This window comes from Gopherus flavomarginatus, chromosome 19, assembly GCF_025201925.1.
Source record: "Gopherus flavomarginatus isolate rGopFla2 chromosome 19, rGopFla2.mat.asm, whole genome shotgun sequence".
NCBI lineage: Eukaryota > Metazoa > Chordata > Testudines > Testudinidae > Gopherus > Gopherus flavomarginatus.
The window spans coordinates 19,682,563-19,705,872 of NC_066635.1; the positions used below are offsets into that span (position 1 = coordinate 19,682,563).

Genomic DNA, 23,310 nt, shown 5'->3' on the forward strand with positions numbered 1-23,310 from the left:
CCCCTGCATCACACGATACATGCTACCTTGGAGAAACAGCAAGGTCTGTTAAATCAACTCCCAAAATGTCGTGTGAAAGCGGATATGTTACAATGAGTTGAGGGAAAGTTTGCTTTACAGCGAGTAGGCCCCATGTACACTTAAGCTCTCAAGCTAAAGGCCCAATCCTACAAAGTGCCAAGCACCTTCAAGCCTTGGTGCTGATGCTACTCAGCACCTTGCAGGGTTTGGCCCAAAAGCAATGTTTTCCTAAAAAAAATAAAATGAATGGCGCAAATGATGTCATTTGTTTTTTGCCATTTGTTGCTTTTGAGAATGCAAGAAAAAGATTATTTAATTGAGCCACATTAAAGTTTAAATTCCAGCTGCCAACCACGTGATCAGTGAATGGGAGGGGGGGAAACAGACATTTGCTTAAGCTCCTATTGTTTTTAGGAGTCAAATAAGACTTTGTCATGAAGGGCTCACAGAATGCTAGGCTGGGAGACTATAAAATTGATACGACTCTTGATACATGTGTGTAAAATGTCCACTTTAGCGCACAGCTTAAGCACTGGCACAAAGGGAGTATGACTCAACAGTATTACGTGTGTGTGTGTGTGTGTGTGTGTGTGTGTGTGTGTGTGTGTGTAAAAAAAAAAAAATGACGATCTTTGAAGAAAATGGCTGTAAAATATTGCCCAAACGATAGAAAAGTTATTGGAATTGTGACCAACTTTGAGCATGATTCTACAATTTAGGAAAGTTTTTCTGTTGCCTATGGTAAAATTTCTCATATTGAAGAATACAAGTCACTGTACACCATGTTAACCCCTCCTGGCAATGGACTTATACTGGGAGGTAATTGTCCCTATATGCTTTATTAAAAGATATGAATGTGCTATATGTACCTGTAAAACTCTCTGAATAAGAGAGCCTGACCCTGGTCTCACTAAAGGCCCAGCATGTGCATGCTGAGTCAGCCATTTGTTTTCTGAAAGAATGATGTATCTGAGACTGTGCATCAATCTGCCTTTTCCTGGTTTTTCAAGCAACCATGGATGTTGCAGTGATGGGGACCATACAAGTCCTTATATAAATAGACAGTATATTATATTAGTGACTAAAATGACCTGTAAGAATTCTGTGGCACCTTTTAGACTAACAGACGTATTGGAGCATGAGCTTTCGTGGGTGAATACCCACTTCGTCGGAATACCCACTTCCACATGTAGTGGAAACTTTCAGAGGCAGGTATAAATACGCAAGCAAGAATCAGGCTAGAGATAATGGGGTTAGTTCAATCAGGGAGGATGAAGTCCTCTTCTAGAAGTTGAGGTGTGAACACCAAGGGAGGAGAAACTGCTTTTGTAGTTGGCTAGCCATTCACAGTCTTTGTTTAATCCTGAGCGGATGGTGTCAAATTGGCAGATGAACTGAAGCTCAGCAGTAACACAGCTACCCCTCTGATACTGTAAGAATTGACAACTCAATGTTTAGAATTTAAATGCCTAGTTCGGCAACTGTAAGTAGGATTTTCAAGATCACCTGTGACTCTCTCTTAATAGGTCTAAAAAAGCACCTATTCACTTACTTAGAGTTCTTTGAAAATCCCACCCAAAATCTTCTAGATTTAGGCACCTTAATAAAAATGACTTGATTTTTCACAGCTGCAGAGCAAATAAGACACCCGTTAACCTCACTGAGAACTGTGGATACATAATCAGGCTAATATCAGATATCCAAATATGGATTTAGTTATCTCACTTTAGTTAACCTGAGTTTGATTTTTTTAAAATAAGATAATAGTACAATAAATACAGCTTAGATGTGAACCTTCTAAGTGAGACTATATACCATGGAAGCTGGATTGTGCTTCCTTGTGGACAATTGGATAACAAGATCAACAGCACGTTTAATTCAAAGTGATAGCATCCAATCTAATAGTGATAAAAGTAAGATCCAGTATTTGTATAGCAAGACATTTACAGTTAGTAGCATAGCATGTTGGAATGCTAGTTAAGAAGTGGTGTTTTTCAACTTGCTATACTAATGTTTTATTCATATAGATTTATAAATATTTCTCTGTCACCAGCGTATTTTTAACAATTCCAGACAATAATGTAAACATACTTTTTTGGGGGGGAGGGAACTAACTAATATTTCAGTTAATGCAAAGATAATTTTCAAAAATATACATTATAATGTTTTACATTTTACAAAGATTAATTTCACAACCTACTAACAAAATAGTAAGAAAGAGAAGGAAAATCTAAAAAGATCATGTCAGTAATATCATTCCCTATTGGGAAAACTAAGGCACAGAGCTCTTAAGTGAATTGCCCAAGGATTCCGCCTGTAAAAGTCCTGACTATGTCAATGCTTCCAGTATGCATCCTGCATAATATATCATATGCTCTATTTTATCAATTCAATTATTTCTTCTTAATGCTAGGACTCTTTAGGATAGTATTTCCACTGATATTGGTCATAGGAATGGCATTTTCTTACATTTGTTTTGAGCATTTTTAGACAATGACACAAGATTGTATTTTCAACAGCAGCCACTAATATCAAGGTCTGAGTTTTAGGTACCTAAGGGACTGTCCATACAAATAGTTAGTTCATGACAAGCTAGGGTGTAAATCTATCTCGCACTAGCCTGCTGTGCACCAGCGGTCTGTGTGGACTCTGCTACGATGCACTAAAAGTGCCATAGTGCACTTTGGTCTATCCCGCTTTGAAATGGGAACTGATCAAAGCGCGTTATGGTATTTTTAGTGCATCGTAGCAGAGTCCACAGCGACAGCAGGTGCACAGCAGGCTAGTAGATTTACACCCAGCTTGCCACGTGCTAACTGCTTACAGAGGCAGACCCTAAGTTTTCACGTGCACAGTTTTTCATGCTTAGATTTTTTTGGGGGGTGGTGCACATAAAACCTAAAACAAATGTAAGTAAGGAATATGTGCGTGTGCAAATACAACCTGTCTGCACAACTCCATGCTTTTGTACATGCAAAACTTATTGATGAGGAAAAAAATGATGGATCCAGAAACACTCACACGCACAGCTGCAAAGACGGGGCTGAGGCTCTGGAAATGTTGGCAGTGTCAAGGTAATGATGATTTCCCCCCCCCCCTTTTTTTTTCTGGTCTCTAATTGGAACTGCTGACTATTCTACCTCATTGTGTCATATCCTGTTTGTGGTTGTCTTCCTGTAACCAGGAGGCATCAGTTGGTAATTTTGCGTGTCAGAACAAAATCTCAGGCTTTAAAACACTTGACTGACAGGGATACCATGAGTGTTATCAAGGAATAAGGGGCATAAGGCCAAATCAGACCTCTTAACTGACTGAGCGTTCAGCACCTTGTAAATTCTTGATAGATTCTAGAGTCATGTAGATACTGGGGACTGGTAAAGATGTAATAGACTGGTTTAAAATATGTATGTTTTCAAGGGGGAAGGTTAACTGAATTCATATTCTAGTTAGAGAAGCAGGAGTTTAAGTGAATGATTGTCTATCAGAACCTTATAATTCAATGTGTAATCACATAGGATACATTGCTGCATAATAATATGTGAGATGGTATTTAATAAATATGCTTACAGCTAGAGTAATGAGTGAATGTATTTTTCAGTGGGACCATAATCATGAAAAAAGAGAATGAAAATGCATTTATTTTTAGCAAACACAAATGGCAGTTTCTGCAGGTTTAATTTGTCTTTTGGCCATGGAAAAACCACTTTAAAAAATTATCAAGAAATTGGCACATTTTCCTCCTGTGCTGTTGGATTTTGTGCTTTTCTGCTCTCTGCTGAAAGCTGTTCCTCATTCATGTCCATGGACACTGACTAAATCAAGTTAACCTCCACCTTCTGCATTTCTCCTGTATATTCATCACACTCTATGTAAAGGGATCACCGTTCTGCTTTGATCTGGCAAATCTAAAGCTGTTTCCTTTCATGGTCTGCGCCCTGTAAGGTCTCTGCATTTTCCTGAGCAGTGGTGAATTTTCAGTTTGGTGCAGCAAGGGACAAAAATGCAAAACCTCGTAAGTGAGGTGGGGCAGCTTAAGCAATAATGAGTTTGAGTTCGACCTCTAGACAGGTTTACGGTAACAACAGTATCATTCAGAGTCTCTGTAAAATATCCATCTCTGGTCAAACTCTGAATGCTCCAGCAGGGTCTACAACCACGTAATACTGTCTTGAGATGTCGCCTTGGCTCTGTTCTAGTTAGGTTCAAGCAGGGCATTGAAACATGCATTATAGGGGAGGTAGCATGGCCTAGAGGATACAGCACTGGAGTGGGAGTCAGGAGCTTTAGGGTCAGCTTTTCAAAGGACCCTCAAATGTAATGTGAGTTGGGTTCCTAGTTTTTCCCCTTTTGAAAAAATCCCAGTTTCAAGTTCTATTCCTGTTACTGCCACTGACCTACTACGTGATCTGGGCAAGTCATTTCGCCCCTCTGTGCTGTTAGAAACAGGAATTGTTTCAGAGACGTTCTATGGCCTCTGTTAGCCTGGAGGTTGGACTAGATGATCATAATGGTCCCTTTGGGCCTTGGGCTCTCTGGAGCTGTAAAATGAGAATAATGAAGCTTGAACTGAACTGACCCTTTGAATCAGTACACTCTTGATTTGGGGAAAGTTCAGATCTAAATTGGAATTTGCAGCTTGGGCTCATCTCTGATGACTAATAACTAAAAACCTTCTCTTCATGAAAACCTCCGCTCTCTGCCCATGCTTCTCTATGGATTTGTGCTTCCAGTGGTTGATTCCTGAAGGGACAGCAAAGACTAAAAACCAAACAATAAGCTGACCCTCTCACATCTGAGCCCTGCAACATAGCAGCAAAACAGTTAAGAGAAACGATGCAAAGCTGATAAAATGCCAAAAATTCCTCATTCTTCTGCAAGGGGGAGAGGGAAGGTTGTCTGGAAAATGTCAACAATAAAAATTACATTTAAATGGTATATGATGCAGCCAGCTACTGTGGGCAGAGTTATGTGCAGCCAGATGAGGAGACTTTAAAGCCCCATACGGTACCTGCTGCTTTGTCTGAAATGCAGAATTTGCTTCTGGGTTTTTTTGGTTTGTTTTGGTTTGTTTGCTGTACTGAAGGGCACAAAGTCTGAAAGTTTTGCTAACCAAACCAGCAGATCCCAAAGGGAGCGGAACCAGCATCTTTTGCTTCTCCATGTAAAACAGGCCAGCTCCTTGCCATTCACAGGCAGCTTAGGGCACCAGTGTTTGTGGCAAGGAATAAGGATTTTGAAAAGACGGGGTGAGGGGGCGGTTGGGGACTCACTCTCCCATTAGAGATGAATGGGCCCCCTGGGACAATGATAGAGAATGTAAGGGGGAAAGAAAAGTTAGGGGGAATAAGTCTTGCACCAAGAAGATATGCAAGGGGGGCGGGAATAAAGGAGAAAACAGAGGAGGAATGTTTTGGCACTAAAGGCAGCAACCAATATAGACACTTATTTGTAACAGGAGTAAATATAGTGCTTGTGAAGGGCTGATGTGGGACTGAGGCAAGCTGCTGAGCTAGCTTCCCCAGGCAAGTTTATTAAGACAGCTCAAACCCTGACACACCACGAATTCCCCATACAGCTCTGTAATACACCTCGGTCCTGGTCTGTAGCCTTGATGTTTCCTTGGTCCTTAGCTCCACAGGTAGTTCCACTGATACACCACAGTCCTGGATGTTATTAACTAACTACAGTCATATATTTCTAAAGCCTGTTTCTGGACTGCACACCAATCTGTTATATTTATTTCTCTCGGAAATCAAAGCATATGGCTGGAGTTGTTTGAATAATATTTTATTACATTCACTTTTATTCCATTATTGATGCCAATTGAACGGTTCTGACCACTTTTAACAAACTTGCAATATTTTTATTTGTTTTTCAGATTATTCTTAATTCGATGCATAAATACCAGCCAAGATTGCACATTGTGAAAGCAGATGAAAACAACGCCTTTGGGTCCAAGAACACAGCGTTCTGCACACATGTGTTTCCAGAGACATCCTTTATATCGGTGACCTCCTATCAGAATCACAAGGTATGGTGCTTTGCAGCAAAAGGTGCTTTAGCTTTGTTAGGTGAGTGTAATTTTTGCAGCCCTGCACTGAAGACTAAAATGAACTGATGGGAACAGGCACAGTATTACCGTTATGGGCACTGTGCTTTGAGGAACAGTGTTTAATGATGCAATTGTGCAGCAGGAAATGTCTAAGCATAGCGATTGGTTAGCAAGACTGGAGAGGCAAAGGAGGCAGCTAAGGAGATGCATGAAAAATGTACTGTGTAAAAATATCTTGGCAATCTCCACTAGTATATAACTTAATGAATCTGAGAGCTCATAAACTCTCAAATGTCACTCACAACAGCAAGCAAATCTAATAATGAATAGTAAAGCTGGCTCATAAATCTACAGTGAAAAGTAATTACAGTATATATATTTAGTGAGACATACAAGGAATGTGACCATAAAAGTGCAGCTCAGAGCCTTACTTACGGTTAGGACACGAGGGAAGGTGGGTTTGTGTGTGTGTGTGTTGTTTTTTGGGGAATACAAAATTCTAAGGGCTCAGTTCAGCTGCACATAATGGATTATCATATATTGAGAGGGTTGGGGTTGGCGCTTGGGTGGGGCTGCAGCAGGGAGGGGGCGTGACAAAATTTGGTGTGGTCCCATCTGAAACAGGGAGAAGTGGAAGATGCCAAACAACCTATGAAGAGAAGAGGAGTGAGCTGATTGGAGAAAAGTGAGAGGAATGTGACTGACTATTTAATACACATTCTTTTCTTCTGTCTCCTCCTCTTCCCTCCCCCCACCATTTAGCCCTTAGAGGAGATGTCAGGGTAAGCTGAAGCTGTCCAGAGATGGCTCTTATTGGAGCAGGGGGGATCATATTCTTACACAAACGACCCTGTCATTCCCAGCATGTTAGTTCAAACAGGTTTTCCTGCAGCGCCAGGAATGTGTGGCTAGTGGGGCTTGTTGCTTTTGTAACTTGGGTGGAGGCGGTGCTTATGGGCAAAGAACACTGGGGAAGATGTGTGATTGGTTATCTGAGGCCGTCGCTTCTCCCAGCGAGGCCAACAAAACAAAGCAGGAGGAAGCAACAGATTTTGAGGTTTAGGGAGCATTGTAATCCCCAGGCCGGGTAGACAACAGTGCAGCCGGTCAGCTGCCACCTTCCCATGGCTCTCAGCAGTAGCCCAGTGCATGCGGGAGCAAGAGCAGGGGATGGGGGCTTCAGGCTCTTAGGTTCTATTCGTAGCTCTGCTGGTGATTTGCTGCTTCTATACTATAATTTCCCTATCTGTAAAATAGAGACGAGGACACTTGTCTACCTATAGGGATGTATTAGGCTTAACTGAGTTTTGTTAAAGGCCTGCCTGTTTCAGTGAATGTAATACCTGCACTATATGTCAAGATATAGACTCCTCATACAAAAGTAGATTGCCCCAAACACATGTGGAATTCCTGTCCACCTTTGGTCTGTTTAAATCTTTTCCTCAGATGAGTAGGAGGCAGTTTTATTTTGCCATTTGAAGGCTGGAATGCTCTGCAGTTACTGAGGCAGGGCAAAGAATGACAATGGAAACAGGGCTGTGTGCGTCAAAGTAAACCAGCAAAAGAGAGCCTTAGCTTAACGCTAATATGGATCCTAATTACAAACTTGTGACTGTAAATGTAAAAAGATCTATAGCCCAAACATGGTTAACCAGAAAGGCACTGAAGAGCTTGTTTAATAGCTACTCATAATATTTTACGTCCATAGCGCCTTTGTGCTTCATAAACTTTATACTTACAATATGACTGACATGCAGCCACTTCTTGTGGGGAGGCTGGTAGCTAACAGATGTACAGCACACAACATAGTGATGTGGATGGGGACAAACCACACCAGGACAAACCACTACTGTTAGACTAACAGATGTATTGGAGCATAAGCTTTCATGGGTGAATACCGCTCTGATACTTCACTCCTGTTAGGGATCTTTAGGCCAGATGTTCAAAAGAACTCAGCTCAGAGCAGTTATATGGAGAACTGTCACAGCTGCGGAGAGCTGAGCCCTTCATGTTGGTGTCTAAATGGGAGCTGAGCTCTTTTGAAAATTTGACCTTCACCGCCTGTGCCTGTGACGAGCTTTGTTAATGTCACCTCTGAACTGTCATGACAGAGTAAAACAAATGGAACTCCATGTGCCTACCTCAAAGGATAAAGGGCTACCTGGCACTGCCTGGATTTTAACCTGATGACCCCCCAGAGCCTAGGTAGTGCAGACCTGCTGCGCAGCTAGTGGAGCAGCATGATCTAGAGGACTAGGAGCCAGCGACTCCTGTGATCTAATCTCCACGCTGCCATAGACTCAGTGTGTGGCCTTGAACAAATCACCACCTCACAGTGCTAAATATATAATAAGTTCTTCATTAGAAAACCATCCTTTCTGGCATAGATAATGAAACCCCCACAACCACAGGAATTGCACATCATCTTCAAAAGGTCTGTTTTCCAGATTTCAGCCAATTGCCAAACTCCTTGGCTTAAGAAATAGTCAGCTAGCCAGAGGTGCACTTCTTAATAACGGCAGCTTCTCTGAAAGAGAATCGAGAGCTTGATTTCACAACTGAAATGAGCATAATGCTACAGGTAAAATCCTCAGCTCCACCTGCACGCACACAGGTCTGGGCTATAGAGCTTTCCTGGTATATTTACCCCAAACTTCCCTTTTGGGGCAGATGCAGGCAGGGTGAAATCTTGGTTCTGTTGAAGTCAGTGGCAATCCTCCCATCCACTTCAGAAGGGCGAGGATTTCACCCTATGTGCCAAAGATTTTGCACTGAAGTGGGGGGCGGAGGGGAAATTTCAACCCAAAAGTATTAATAGTTGAGCTCCCATATATCTCTACCTAACAGTCATCTCAAATTACTTTGAAGAAAAATAATAGCAGGAACACAATGGAAATTATTATTTCTGCTGCCAAAAGAGGCTTGTTTAAAAAATGTGTTGTGACTGCAGCAGAACTGAGTCAGGCTGCACGTTACAGCATCAAAGAAATTAAATTAAGGCTTACGTGGCTTCATGTTGGTCTGTGGGTGGGGAGGCAGGCAAGGCCTTAAGCTTCTTGTGGTTCCTCAGATGATTGTTAGGCTACCACAGAATCCACTAGTGAATCAAAGCGGGGGAAAAAGAGGGCACTGACTCCATCCAAAAGGAGCCAATACCATCAATGCTAGGCTCGGTTTACAGGCTGCACAGAGCAGATCCTGACAGCTGTTGAAAGTGGCATCCGATGCTGGATACATTCACGTATTGACGCTTACCTTCTTTGATTACAAATACCAGCTGATCCATTATGACCAGCTGGGAGGAGCTCTCTTCATTCTGTTGGGTAAGGGATATTTTCAAAGTGTTTTTGAAAGTACAGATGCTAATTAGAGCAACATTTTTGGAAATAAGAGCCAAATGCTGGATGGTACAGGTACTTGCCAGAAAACCCTTAGCCAGCAGGGGTGGGTGGGTGGGAGGGAGCTGGCTGTCTGGATTCTGCCCCATGTCAGAGAGAGTACATCATCGGAGTGGCTGGAGTTCAGGGCCATGGTATATGTGTACACTCCCTTCAAACTATCACTAGCCTTTGCACATGATCACTCCCTCCGTGTGGAAATTATTCATATTTTCATTTGCAAGCAAATGCAGGAGGAGAAGAGGTTGAGTGTTGCTCTTGTGTTACCATAACAGCACATTAACACAGGGTTGGCAGTCTGTCTATGGTATTCCTTAGACTGGTAGGAAACGGGGGGGGGGGTAATGTGTGTGTTGCGGGGTGCACGCACACACTCTTTGGCAAGAGGTGCCTTATGCCCTGGGTCAGTGTTCAGTGGGCGGGAAGCAGAGGAAGAGCACAGAATTGTTACTATGGGTTTTGAGGAGCTGGGGGGAAGGGGCTGGAAGAGATGTGGCTAGGCATGCTGCCTCAGACAAAGCAACTTAGTTATTTTTTAAAGGGTGGTGCCTTTCAAAGATTCCACCACAATGGCCCATTGTGGCCGTAACATTAGAGATGTACAAACACAGCAGTAACCAGGGTCTCTTCCCCAAGGAGCTGACAATGTTAAGCAGTAGAAGGCAAAAACTGAAGGATTGGGCACAAAAAGGGTGTGGCTTAAGAAATGACTTTTAAAGGAGGGACTTGGAAGACCACCTTGGAAGGCCATTGCTATGAGCTTCAGGGTAAACAAAGGGTGCACAAAAGGAAGGGAATTGAGAGAAAATTAGAGCAAGGACGGGGAGAGTAAATGAATGCAGAGATTTAGGCAGGTGAGGGGACTGTGGGGAAACTTGATGAGGTGACTGAACTTTATTAGCAGAGGGGAAAGTCAGGAGACAGCCAGAGAATCCAAGAACACAGATGATGGGAAGCAGAGAAATTAAAGGAGTGTGGGAAAAACCCTGATAAGACTCAAGTGTTCTGTGTGGGGGTGGGAAGAGGAGGAAATATAGAAAGACCAACTAGCAAGTGTGAACTGCCAGCCCTAAGGCGAGTTGAGGACATCACTGATCAAAGCTTTATAGCCTTGTAATTCACAGTTGTTTAGTCAATATTTCTTAGATATTTTTATTTCCTTGGTATCTTGTTACATGTGAACCACATGAGAGGCACCCCCAAGGCCTGGGATGGCGCAATGAAGCCGGAAATGACAGTGTGAGCTCTACCTTACGCCTAGTGAAATCACTGGGAGTGTTGCCATTGACTAAGCAGCAGCAGGCCCAGGGCCTTTGCCATTGTTTTATATGGATGGGTTTCAGTTTTTAACACACACGTTTCTTTGATAGGTTTGTTGCCCCTACATCTTCAGAGCCCCTTAAAATTGGTAGTAACCAAAGTAGTTTGAGTGTCCATGCTCCAGGGGCTGCTTCAAATCAGTAGGAAAGTTATTAGAAGCTCTTTCCCATGCAAGGCATCCTTCTCTACATGACCTGCTGGATGTGTGCGTGCGCACACAAAGCTGCTAGCCATGTGTTGTATTGTTCCGTGAGGAAACATTTAAGCTACTGGCACGAAAGTTACTGCTAGATGACGCTGGGGCAAACCCCTCTCTGCTCAGTCTATGGGTAAAAGTTTCACACATACACACACACACACACACCCCACATCCACCCCACCCCCAGTGGCAGGTCAAGTGATTGGGGCTTGCAGTGTCTCAGAAACCAGTCCAACTCCAAACATCTACACTACTATTTTTAGCTCTGCAGCATGAGCCCAAGTTAGTTGACATGAGTGTGTGGGGGTATGTGTGCGCACCCTAAGTTACAATGGTGTAAACCCAGGGAAGCAGGGCCTGTGAAACCATTTAGCGACCTAGGTAGTCACCTAGGGTGCTAGGATTTGGGGAAGGTGGCATTTTCTTCAGCAGCGACTGCGGCGGCTGGATCTTCAGCTGCCAGCGGCATTTAGGTGGAGGGAGCTGGGGCAGGGGAGCACAGGGAGGGCCGCCTGCAGCAAGTGTGTGTGTGGGGGGAGGCGGCACGCAGGGGAACATGAAGCAGTGACGGTGTACTCAGGGAGGAGGCAGAGCAGGGGTGAGCTGCTTCACTTCTCCCACCTCCCAGGCTTGCGGTGCCAATCAGCTCAGGCGTCGCAAGCTTGGGAGGCGGGAGAAGTGAAGCAGCGACAGCATGCTCAGGGAGGAGGCGGGGTAGGGGGTGAGCTGGGGCAGTGGGGGGATGCTGAGTGCCGTAGGGGGCGCAGGCTCAGGGGCGGGGCGCAGGCTCAGGGACGGGGCAGAGCGCAAAGTGGAAGTTTCAGCTAGGGCGTGAAACATCCTTGCACTGGCCCTGCAGGGAAGGCAATAGAGTTATTCTGGGTTTGGGGGAGGGCTAGCTCAGTGGTTTGAGCATTGGCCTGCTGAACCCAGGGGTGTGAGCTCAATCCTTGAGGGAGGGCCACTTAGGAATATGGGGCAAAAATCTGTACTTGGGCCACCTTCACTGTTAGTGAAGGCAGGGGGCTGGACTCAATGACCTTTCGGGATCCTTTCCAGTTCTATGAGATAGGTATATCGCCATATCTTTTAGGTGAGAGGACTACATCAGTGGTTTGAGCATTGGCCTCCTAAACTCAGAGTTGTGAGTTCAATCCTTCAGGGGGCCACTTAGGGATCTGGAGCAAAAATCTGTCTGGGGATTGGTGCTGCTTTGAGCAGGGAGTTGGACTAGATGACCTCCTGAGGTCCCTTCCAACCCTGATATTCTATGATTTAACAGCTCCCAGGCTGGCCCATTTTTTTCATCAAAGCCTTGTTTTCACACATCTTTGGCAAGTCCAGGTTATGATCATTTTTAATTAAGTTAGTTAAAATTGTGGTTTTGCTGCCATTGAACTACATGGAGGCAGACGCATGCCTTTGGAAGCCCCAATCTACGTGCTGGTGGTTATGGTTTTAGCAAACAGCTTGTGTAGCACTTCTAATGTTCCTGCCTGAAAGAGCTGAACTATATGGAGTGTGGTGTTTTTTCAAGTGATTACTGTATCTCAGAGGTGCAGAGGCAAACAGCAGTGACAAGACTTGGGTGTACAAGGTTGGATGTAGCACCTGGCGTTTCGTCATCAAGTGTGAGTTTACAACATAAGCCTGAGTGAGGTCACCAAGGAAAATGCCAGGTGCTGTAAGACGTAGGTTAGGTGACTCCATAGCTATTGAAACACCATGAGAATAAATTAGCAACCAGGGACGCTAATGCTGGTGGAATTGCAGTCACCTGATGTCGTTCACTCAGCTGTCTGTCTTAAAGAGCTGTTCTAGCACAACCACAGTCTGCTTGATGAATGTTTAAGGTTAGTATTACAGCAGTGTAGATGCCCATAATGGGCCCATCTGACCTTCAGCTATGGATGGCTGTGTTCCTTTCCTCAGAGGTGGGCTTGGCCCAGCACTGTGCTATGGGCGATGCCCTTTTTCCTGAGCCGTAAACCTGAGGTGCTGAGCCTTAACGATGCCATAGCACTATTCGCATAGGTAGGGGGAAAAGAGTGAGCACCTTTGGTAACTCTAGTCTGTCTCCATTAAAAAAAAATCTTCCTGTAGCTCCTCTTCACTAATTGGTTGGGTAGTGGTGCTGTGCACGTGTTAGATCCTAGGGTATGTTTGCATTACAGGGTGGGTGAAGTGATGTCTGTGTACATATAGTTTATAAAAGAGCCATGAAGTTATTACGAAGGTCTTAAGGGGATTTAATGGATTGTCTCTGCTTTTTCTACTTAGGTGACTGTTAATGTGCAATTTCCCAGCTTCTGAAGCCCTTCCCATATGCTCCACAAAAATCATTTGTTAAAAGAGACTGTAGTTTAGAGAATTTCCTGCAACACAACACTCTTTCCTATGACTTTTGTAGGCAGTTTTAATTTCAGGTGTGTGTTTAGGAGGGAATGAGAGAAGAGGCTTGTTTACTTGTGTTTTTAGAGGCGTGAAACTAATGAATATTTTTTTAAATGAAATTTTACACACAGCCCCGTAACTTCCCCTCATGTGTGTTTGTTTATTTCCAAAATTTTCATGAAGTTATAGAAATCGATCTCAGGCTGAGGGGTTTGGATCACTGTGATAGCCTTAGTCTCTTGAAAGACACGTGTATTTCTGGGTAATAGTGATTATAAAGCAGTAGTAATTCTTCTCAGCCATAAGGGAAGGGGCTAGAAGATACTGCCTGGGATAGGGGAAGATGGTTGTGGGGGGGGTGGGAGAACAGCAGCTATCCACCCAGATCTCTGTTCTGGAGAACTTTACTTTAGGCCACCAAAGGTACATTTTCAGTAATGAGAGCACTGCATAAAACCCATCAGGCCTAACTGAGTTCAGCGCTAACTGGGCTCTTATCTCAAGCCCGAACCACCTGCCTGGAAAATAAAATAAAAAAGGTCTGGTGGGAAAGTAAGTTCAGCTCTAGAACGAAACTTTGCAGCTCAGGCTGCTCTGACTTTCAACTGATCCCCCACCTGCCGCTGTAGCATCTTTAGGTGACTGAAGCTGTGCAGGAAATAGACCCTGAATGCCACTGGATGATGCTTTTTTACATGTATCTTTTCAAATCTACAAACCTAGTCCCCCAACCATGTGGTTCTGATACACTATTAACTGACTGACTCCTGTTTTGTTTCATTCTTTTAAAGATAACCCAGCTGAAAATTGAAAACAACCCATTTGCCAAGGGATTCAGGGGAAGCGATGACAGCGATTTGCGTGTGGCACGGCTACAAAGGTGTGGCTAAAAAGAGCAATGAGATGCAGCTGTTTAGAATATAGTTCTAAGCTCTGCCATCAGAGGGCCTCGATTCAGTGTGTGTGTGTATTAAATGCATTCGGGGGGTGGGGGGGGTGTTCCAATCCAACAATCTATGGTAACAGGGCTTTGGAGAGTAGGAGCAAGGAGCTCCAGTGTTCCAAGCCTAGCATGGCCACCAACGTGCACAAGTCTCACCCACTCTGCAGCTCAAGCTGTGATAGTTGTTATAATACACACCTGCCGCCACACAGTGGTTGTGAAACTTAGTTAAAAAAAAATTCAAGTAAATTGTCTTGAAATCTTTTGCTGCAAGGAGCTATAGGAATGCTAAAGTAGTAGTATTTTGTCCCGCAAGAGCTGACTGTTATCTAACTAGTAAATGACTTTTCTCGCCTGCAGCAAAGAATATCCAGTGATTTCCAAAAGCATCATGAGGCAGAGGCTGGTTTCCACTCACGGCCAGCTTTCAACAAAAACAGATGTCAACCCACTCCATGGGAGTCACCAGACCCTTCAGCATTATCAGTACGAGAATGGTGCTCATATGCCATTTGCTGCTTCGGATACTCAAGATCTACCACTCAACACCTTCACAGCACAGAGAGATTCAGGGCTCTTCTATCACTGCCTGAAAAGAAGAGGTAACAGACCTTTATAGCTGTTCCTCCATATACAAAACAAAACACCCTAGTGGATTCTTTGGCACCTTTTCCTATCTTTCCAGGGCCAGGAGAGCTGTGCTGGTCTATTGCAAAGCACTGGTGGAACTTCTGATTGGATAGTATCAGGGGGTAGCCATGTTAGTCTGGATCTGTAAAAGCAGCAAAGAATCCTGTGGCACCTTACAGACTAACAGATGTTTTGGAGCATGAGCTTTCGTGGGATGCATCCAATGAAGTGGGTATTCACCCACGAAAGCTAATGCTCCAAAACGTCTGTTAGTCTATAAGGTGCCCCAGGACTCTTCTGATTGGATAGCATTTTAAGCACAATCCTTCAAGGTGCTCTGCACCTGTTGCCTTCATTGCAAGTTATAAATGCTCAGTGGTTTGCCAGCGTATACAGGCCCTGAGAACAATGCTAAGGTGCTAAAGGAAGTGATAGTTTGGATGTCAACATTCAAGATACAATATTTTAAATGTAGGAAATTCAAGTACTAAATTATCTGAGCTCAAAATATATCCGACAAGCAAATTCATTTGCACTCTAAATCTGTGCATGAAGTTGCCATTTGTCTATGCACTTTAAACGTGTTCAGTGAAGCACCCCAATTTTATAAGAAAGGAGAATCTAAAAAACTATTATGACACACTAGGGGCTCAGCTACCACCTTTATTCACACTTGAGTAGCATGTGTGAATAGTCTCATTGAAAGAAACACAGTACTACTCATGGAATTTATTCACGTCATCAGAAAGGTGACAGGATATTGCCATAAGTGATTTATTATAGATCAGTGCCACAGTGGTTATGGTACTTTACAAGGTCTCATTTGCCACCCTAAACAGCCTGATCCAAAGCCCACTGCAATCAGTGCAAATCTTTCCACTGATCCAGTGGGCTGGGGATTAGATCTAAGTCCTGATCCTGCAAACATTATTGAGAGTAATAATAATAGGAGATACACCTATCTCCTAGAACTGGAAGGGACCTTGCAAGATCATTGAGTCCAGCCCCCTGCCTTCGCTAGTAGGACCAAGTACTGATTTTTGCCCCAGATCCTTAAGTGGCCCCCTCAAGGATTGAGCTCACAACCCTGGGTTTAGCAGGCCAATGCTCAAACCACTGAGCTATCCCTAGTGCTTATTACCCTATAGTCCCCTCAAAAAAAGACCAAATCAGGCCCTTAACTAGAGCACACAAGCAAAGTAGATCATCCTGGCATGTGTCTAAAGGAGTGAGATTATGTTGGTAAATTATACATTCAATTACAAACAGTTACATATGTATATTCTTAATCAGAAAGTATATTCAACTGAGGCCTGATCCTGAAATGTGCTGAGCTCCTCCAGCTGCTCGTGAGATTATGAGGAGTTGTACATCTCAGCACTTTTCAGAATCAAGCCTTTAGTAAGTTTGTTAATGTCTGTCTATTTTTGATTACAGAAGCTAGCTGTAGACATTTTCTTTGCCTGCTGAGCCAGTTTTTAAATGTAACCAGCCTTTAAGTACACACTGCTCCCTTCCGACCAGTATCAGATGAGATCATGTCAGATTCTTTTGTTTTTAAGTTAAATGGAAGGGCTTTGCCGAGAAAAATCCTTATACTATCATGTCTCATTTGCTGCTAATTAATCTCAGCTTTGATGAAGACACTGGTAATAAGAACTGCAATGCAAAACTTTAATAATAGAAATCTGCTGGTAGAGTTGCTACTTCTCCGACAGTAAATAATAGTTCCTAATGATAGAATGCTGGTAAACAAAGTCAACTAAAAGAGACAGCTTCTCTAGCACATAGCAGAAATCCTTACCAGAGCACTCTCCCTTGGTTTTATCTTGAAATATTTCTGCAGCGCTTGACATGAATACCTGGTAAATGTATAGTAACTTTTGTGAGGACAGGAAGAAAGGTTGCGATAAGACATTTTAAAAGACTGCTTGAATTTGTCAAAAGAGTCGTGGTCCTCGGTTATCTGGATGAATGAAAAGTAATCTCTGGCTGTAAAAGTAGTAGCCCAGATCACTTATTTAAACTGATAAATGTAGCCGAAAAAGGCTTTAAGGCTGATTGGATTAGACTAACATTAACAGTGTAATGCCTTTTTAATATTAAATATTGTTTTTCAAAATGAAGTAGCTTAACTGGATTAGCCTGAATAACAATGCAAGTAACCTAGTAAAATGATTGTAAGATTTACATGCGTTTAAGGTGAATCCATAAGCTTTTCGAGAGCTTGACAATGTAATGTTAAATGCTGTTACACTGGAAATCGTTCCCTAAATGCTTATTTCTTTGTTTACAGAAAGTGCTCGGCATTTAGACCTGCCCTGCAAACGGTCCTATCTGGAAGCCTCCTCTTCTGTAGGAGAAGATCATTATTTTCGTTCGCCACCTCCATATGACCAGCAAATGTTAAGTCCTTCCTATTGCAGTGAGGTGACACCTAGGGAAGCTTGTATGTACTCAGGTTCTGGGGCTGAAATCGCAGGTGTCTCAACAGTCGAAGACTTGCCGCCTCCTCCCCCTCCCCCCTTGAGCTGCAATATGTGGACTTCTGTTGCACCTTACACCAGCTACAGCGTTCAGACAATGGAAACTGTGCCTTATCAGCCTTTCCCTGCTCATTTTACTACCACCACCATGATGCCAAGACTCCCCTCTATCACAAGTCAAAGCTCCCAGCCACCAGGTAATAGCCCCTTCAGTGTCTACAATCAACTGTCACAGTCTCAGGTTCGGGAGCGAGTTCCTCCTTCATCCTTCCCGAGGGAAAGAGTGCACCCATCTGTTTGTGAGAGGAAGCCTCCATCTCCGCACTTAAACACGGCAAACGAATTTCTGTACTCACAAAGCTTTTCACTCTCGAGGGAATCTTCATTACCGTACCATTCAGGAATGGGGACTGTGGAAAACTGGACTGATGGATGATTCTAATATCTAAGTAACAAAACAGTTAGTTTTACTGCTCCTGAACAACATTACTTCAGTGTTAATTCCTGTGGGTAACTTGCACTTCAGTGAAACCTACACACATGTACAATTCCAAAGGGGTGTGTGTGTGTATGAGGCGTTTGTATGTTTACACATATACAATTCTGTACAAAGTAACTCTTAGCTCAATGGCCTGGATTCACCAATCTCTTCTAAATTAATTCAGTCCTACTGGCCCCATAAGAACCATCCGAATGACTAAAATGTGATGTGGCTGGTCCTTTTCCTTTGTTTAAAACAGCAGATTTTGGGGGAAATTATTACCCTTAATTTATGTGGCTCATGGAGCCATAACAATTAGAGACAAAACCATCAATTTATAGTCCAATGTCTGCAAGTTATAGGTCTTTTAATCTAGGACTGTTTCTATCCTCAGCAGTGGATAAGCATTATTAGCCCACTTATAGCTGGAGAAGGAGAATCTCAGTGAAGTGACTTGCCTTGAGGCTGCATACGCAACAAGCCCATGTCATCTGATTCCTTGCAGTATAGTGGCTTGAGATTTGTCCAGCCTTGTTTTAAATGGCTCTAGAAATGGGGTTTCCACCATTCCCCTCGGGGAACACTATTTCACAGTGTAATAGTCCCTAAATACTCATTTTCTTTGCACTGAACTGAAGGGAGTTGTTTTCAGGATGGTGGAGACAGTGAACCAATTTTTTCCCCCCACGCTTTTAATTAAAGTGATCAGATTTTGCAATGGACAAAAGTATCAGTGGAGGTGTGAAAAGCTGTGACCAATATATTTGTTGCTAATATTTTTACTGTGGAATTATTTCCAGGTGACAAATGGATGGATACCTCCTTCAATGATCAAAGGCCTGCAAGAATTCATTCATCAAAAAAACCCAGCCATTATGAGAAAGGGACACTTAGAGGGGAAATTCTGCATTCTTTATTAAACAAAACTCCTACTGATTTCAAGTGAATAGTTTTGTTGGGAAGGAATTGCATCTTTCTCTGTATATACCACACCTTAGGTCTCCAGTCCTATGCAGGACCACCAGCTGTTACTCATAGAACAAATAGAAGGATACATAGAAATAACAGTGGGAGTTTGGTTCAATTAAGGAGTACAGAATTTGACCTTAATAATTTTGTCCTGTTTACTGAGCAATCAATGAATAGGTGGAGGGCTACAGAAATTTTAAAAAGTTGCTCCTGCTGAATCCATTCCAATGAGGAGAGATTGATGATGTTTAAGCTAGACAAGCCCAAGGGCACTGAAGTGAAGGTTATTTTTAGCCAGGACATTCATATATACCCCATTCAAGAGACAGTATGTGTGGATTTTGTAATCAGATTTGGGAAATCACTACAATTTTTGCATGCTGAATAGCTATTTATATATATATATAAATATAAAAAATATATATCACAAATGCAGGCCACCTGTCCAATTCAGCTTTGCTTTTTACAAATGAAATACTTAATAAAAATGAATGTTGAAAGGGTGTTTTTTTTTTGAAAGACATCTATTTAAGATTTTTTTTAATTACACACTTGCTGTAAAAACTAAGAATTGGTTAGACAAAAGACATATATACCACAAATGAAACCCCCTTAGATACAGGTGGTGTGGACTTTTAAAATGTTTTGTTACATAGCATGGACATTTTATTTTACATATCAGAACATAAAGCCATTTTATTACTATAAACTGTCTCTGGGTGCATTTCAATAATTAGTATAAAATCTGCTGTGGTGAGTCATTGGACATCTGATCTTTCCCTCTGTCCTAATATAAATCTTACTCTTTCCCAGGCTGCATGCTTGACCTTTTTACCAGCTCACAGCCACTCAGTAACATTTTAAAAGCCTATTTCAAGATTTTTTGTTGTTTTTGTTTTTAAATTGGGACACTCAAGCTCTAGAAACAACAAGTTGATAGTGATAGACCATGCAGCAAAGCACACATGTTGAGGAGAAGAATCCTTACCCTGCATGCAAAATAAAAGCACCAAAATGGTGTATCTTTACATTTTTACATGTTTAAATGGCATTTATAATTAAAAGCAACATCTCAAGACTTAGAGGTAACAGAGGTGTCACTGGACATAGGCTGAAGTGAACATTTTCATTTGTCATAGTGACAGTGAGTCAACACTAGAAGAGACTGGTGCTGCCACCCCTTCCTAAAATTTATGGGGCCATGAGCCTACAGTCCCAGTGACCGTCTATTCTGGATTCTTTTGCCTGTTTTACAAATTTTATATATATTTCAATATAGATATATCTATATCGAGATTAGATACATCATCTCCTTTTCTTTTGGTAGAAATAGTGCCCTTCCCCTGAACAGTTGGCCTTTCCAGTTACATGCCTTCTGTTACATTCAATGCACTGTGGCTTGTTGTGAAGGATTTTAACAAATAGCCCTATCAGTGTGCTACTGTGCTGGGAATGGGGTACAAGTTTAAGCTAAGGTTGAAAAGTCCTACAATATTTGGAAAATGAGCAGTGTGGGAATAATGCTTTCAGACTTCTTGCGTAGGGGCTTACATTAAAGCAAACATTGGGAGGGGTTGGAAAAAAGGCAGATACTGCTGTTCATTGAGACATTAATAACCTATGCATAGCTCCCATTACTATCAATGGAAGTACATTTTTGTAAAGGTTGGGGTCCAAATGTGATGTTGAAGCAAGTTGGGCTGAGTTATACTGCCTTGAACAGTGCTCATGCCAGCTCTGAATTTGGCACTCACTCTAAATGTATTCGTATTACTTACTTAGTCTACAAATTGATACAAATGTCAGAAATTAAACAAGCTAAAATTAATTCATGCCAAAAAACCACTAGTCTGGGATCACTGGCAGCTCGCATACTTGACAGAGGCCTAAAGCTGGAATAACGGGAGTGTTTTTGGCATATACACACACACACAATGTTTTTTTTCCAGGCTCAAATGCCTCTCTACAGTTTGGAAGATTTGGGCCTCTCTGTCTTAATTTATGATGTCATTAAATAATTATTTTTGCAGCTTGTATAGAAAAAATGTTTCTTTTGAAGATCAGAACTCCCCTGGTGGGATGGTTAGAGTGGAACATTCCATTAGGAGGAAAAGTCATGTCTTCATTAGCCAGTCGAGATTCCCTACTGGTCTTTGAACAGCAAGAGCAGACAATTTTATAAAATAAGGGCCTGATCCAGGGAGGTGCTCAGTATCTCCTATAACATGCTGAATTTGTTTGAATGCCAGGTGGGAAGAAAGTACTGAGATTTTGCTGGATGGAACTCTAAGAGTGCTTGAAGATTTCAGGGAAATCACAACATGGCCAACTTGCTGGTGAGGAAAGTAAGGATTTAAAATGTATCTCCTCTCCACAAGCTACACTGTCAATTTATTAAAAAAGGGGGAACATGGGGAACACTAAGACAAAGGTCCCATTCAATAAAGAATATATATTAATCTTAGCAAGACACTGTCATGCGAGAGTCAGGGGCCATTGGGTCTCTTAGAAAGAATCAAGTTGAGGAGTGAGATAAGAATCAAATGGAATCTAAAACACACCTTTCTGACTTCTTTAGGGATCAGCCTCTCATGCTTAGTGTTGGATTTTGCATCCTAGTTCTGCTTTTTGTTTTAAGATTGTAAGCAGATAGCCAGCTGTAAGAGGAGTACCAGGTAGGTGGAAAGGGAGTGACCTCACTAAGAAGTGGGAACTATAAAGAGTCAGCATAATCTGGTTGCCATTTATCTTCAGTCTCAGGGATTGTATACCTGGAGAATTGCACTCATTTAACTTGAAGTGTGATTTTTAAATTGTTTTATTTAGTTAAATTAATACAAAAGCCTGACACCATTATTGTGATTTAAAGCAAGCTTATTTTGGTTTAGTTTAAGTCAATTACGAACCTGTTTAAGATAAACCAAAATAACCCACTCAAATCAAAACAAGTATCCACTAGAGCTGATTGTGACAAAAGTTGACAAAAATGAATTTTTTCCCCTCAAAATCTATCTGTGAAGAGCAACAGGATTTTGCCCAAAAAAACCCACAGCATTTAAAAAAATTGTTCAGCAATGAAAATAGTTCAATTTTTAGCTAAAAATTGATTTGGCAAAAAAACCAAATATTTAATCAGAAAACAGACATTTCCCACCAAAATTTCTATTTTGGAAAAAAAAAAGTATTTTTTGGCAAAACATTTTGAATGAAAAAATTTGACCAGCTGTAGTGACCATACAGGAGTATGCACTGTCTTAACTAAACTGGTTTAATTAAACCAGTCCAAGACTGTGTGTAGACAACGCCTGAGACACTGCTCTTGTGGAGTTAAAGAAGCCTTTGCCAAAACCCTTCACAGAGAACAACAGGCAAAGAACAACAAGTTTTTTTGTGTATATGATACTCTATACAAAAATAAATCCAACTTACATTAATTGAATCCATTGCCAGAAGGGACTACTGTGATCATCCAGTCTGTCTTCAAGTTCAAGATTGGACATTGTTCCTTTTGAACTAGAGCATATCTTAAAGAAAAACAAAGTTTAAAAGTTGATTTAAAAGTTGCCATTGACAGAGAATCTATCTTGTCCCTTGGTTTATTGTTCCAAGGTTTACTCACTTAAAAACGTACATCGTATTTCCAGTCTGATGAATGTGTCTAGCTTCAACTTGCAGCCAGAGAGTATCCCACCTTTGAGTGCTTGGCAGATATAAAAGCCTTAGGGCCCAGTCTTTCTTCCACTGAAGTCAATGAGAAAGCTCCCATAGACTGACTTCGGTATGGCATGAAAATAAAAACAAAGAGCCTGATCAACAAGCCCAAGCCCGTATCTTTCATGGAGGTGCTAGCCCTGGGATGTGCAGTAGGACATTGACACACTAGGCACAGGGTATAAGGTCTTTGATGAAGGGCAAGATCACACATTGTTATGTATAATTACAGATAACTCATTTTCATTGCATCTGTCTTTTTGCTAATGGGGTTTACACACACACAGCAAAACCCTGAACTTAAATCAGTTTACGGGATATAAATAAAAGTGCACAATATGCAAAAAAGAGTAGCCTCAAGCATTGATACAAATATTACAACTCCTGGAAAACACCTAGAATAAATTGGAGAACACCTCAAGCAACTTATTTCAGCCTGAAAATATAGAGCAGGTCTCCACAAGACATAAGGAATCAATCAGGAGCCATCCTGGAAAGGTGATGAACTTGCACTGTGTAACTAAAGTAATGTGAACCAGTCAGCATGGAATGGTAAAGGTGACAGCTACTAAGCAACTGGATACAGATGAAAATGGAAGTGGGGATTGGTAATCAATTCAATTTAAACAGGAGACCAAAGTACCACAGTGACTGTCTTAGCTGATTAGAAATCTTTGTCCAAGGCTTCCTCACAAGAGCCATGAAA

The 23,310-nt window shown here is 42.1% G+C and overlaps 1 protein-coding gene and 1 long non-coding RNA gene across 4 annotated transcripts in view; one reads left to right on the plus strand and one right to left on the minus strand.

Annotated features, from left to right (window-relative positions):
* Window positions 1-17,879, plus strand: part of TBX4 (T-box transcription factor 4) — a 63,835-nt gene extending 45,956 nt beyond the window's left edge. For all 3 annotated transcript variants that reach the window (XM_050928796.1, XM_050928795.1, XM_050928794.1), the window contains 4 exons: window positions 5,900-6,052; window positions 14,176-14,264; window positions 14,688-14,929; window positions 17,254-17,879. In XM_050928796.1, the coding sequence (XP_050784753.1) occupies window positions 5,900-6,052; window positions 14,176-14,264; window positions 14,688-14,929; window positions 17,254-17,879 (1,110 nt within the window). The remainder of the gene's footprint in view (window positions 1-5,899; window positions 6,053-14,175; window positions 14,265-14,687; window positions 14,930-17,253) is intronic.
* On the minus strand, window positions 16,677-22,650 carry LOC127037318 (uncharacterized). The gene is made up of 4 exons (XR_007770334.1): window positions 22,525-22,650; window positions 22,323-22,417; window positions 17,800-17,888; window positions 16,677-16,819 (listed from the first exon to the last, which is right to left on the minus strand). It is a non-coding gene; the product is annotated as an uncharacterized LOC127037318 (long non-coding RNA).
* Window positions 22,651-23,310: the final 660 nt, after the last annotated feature.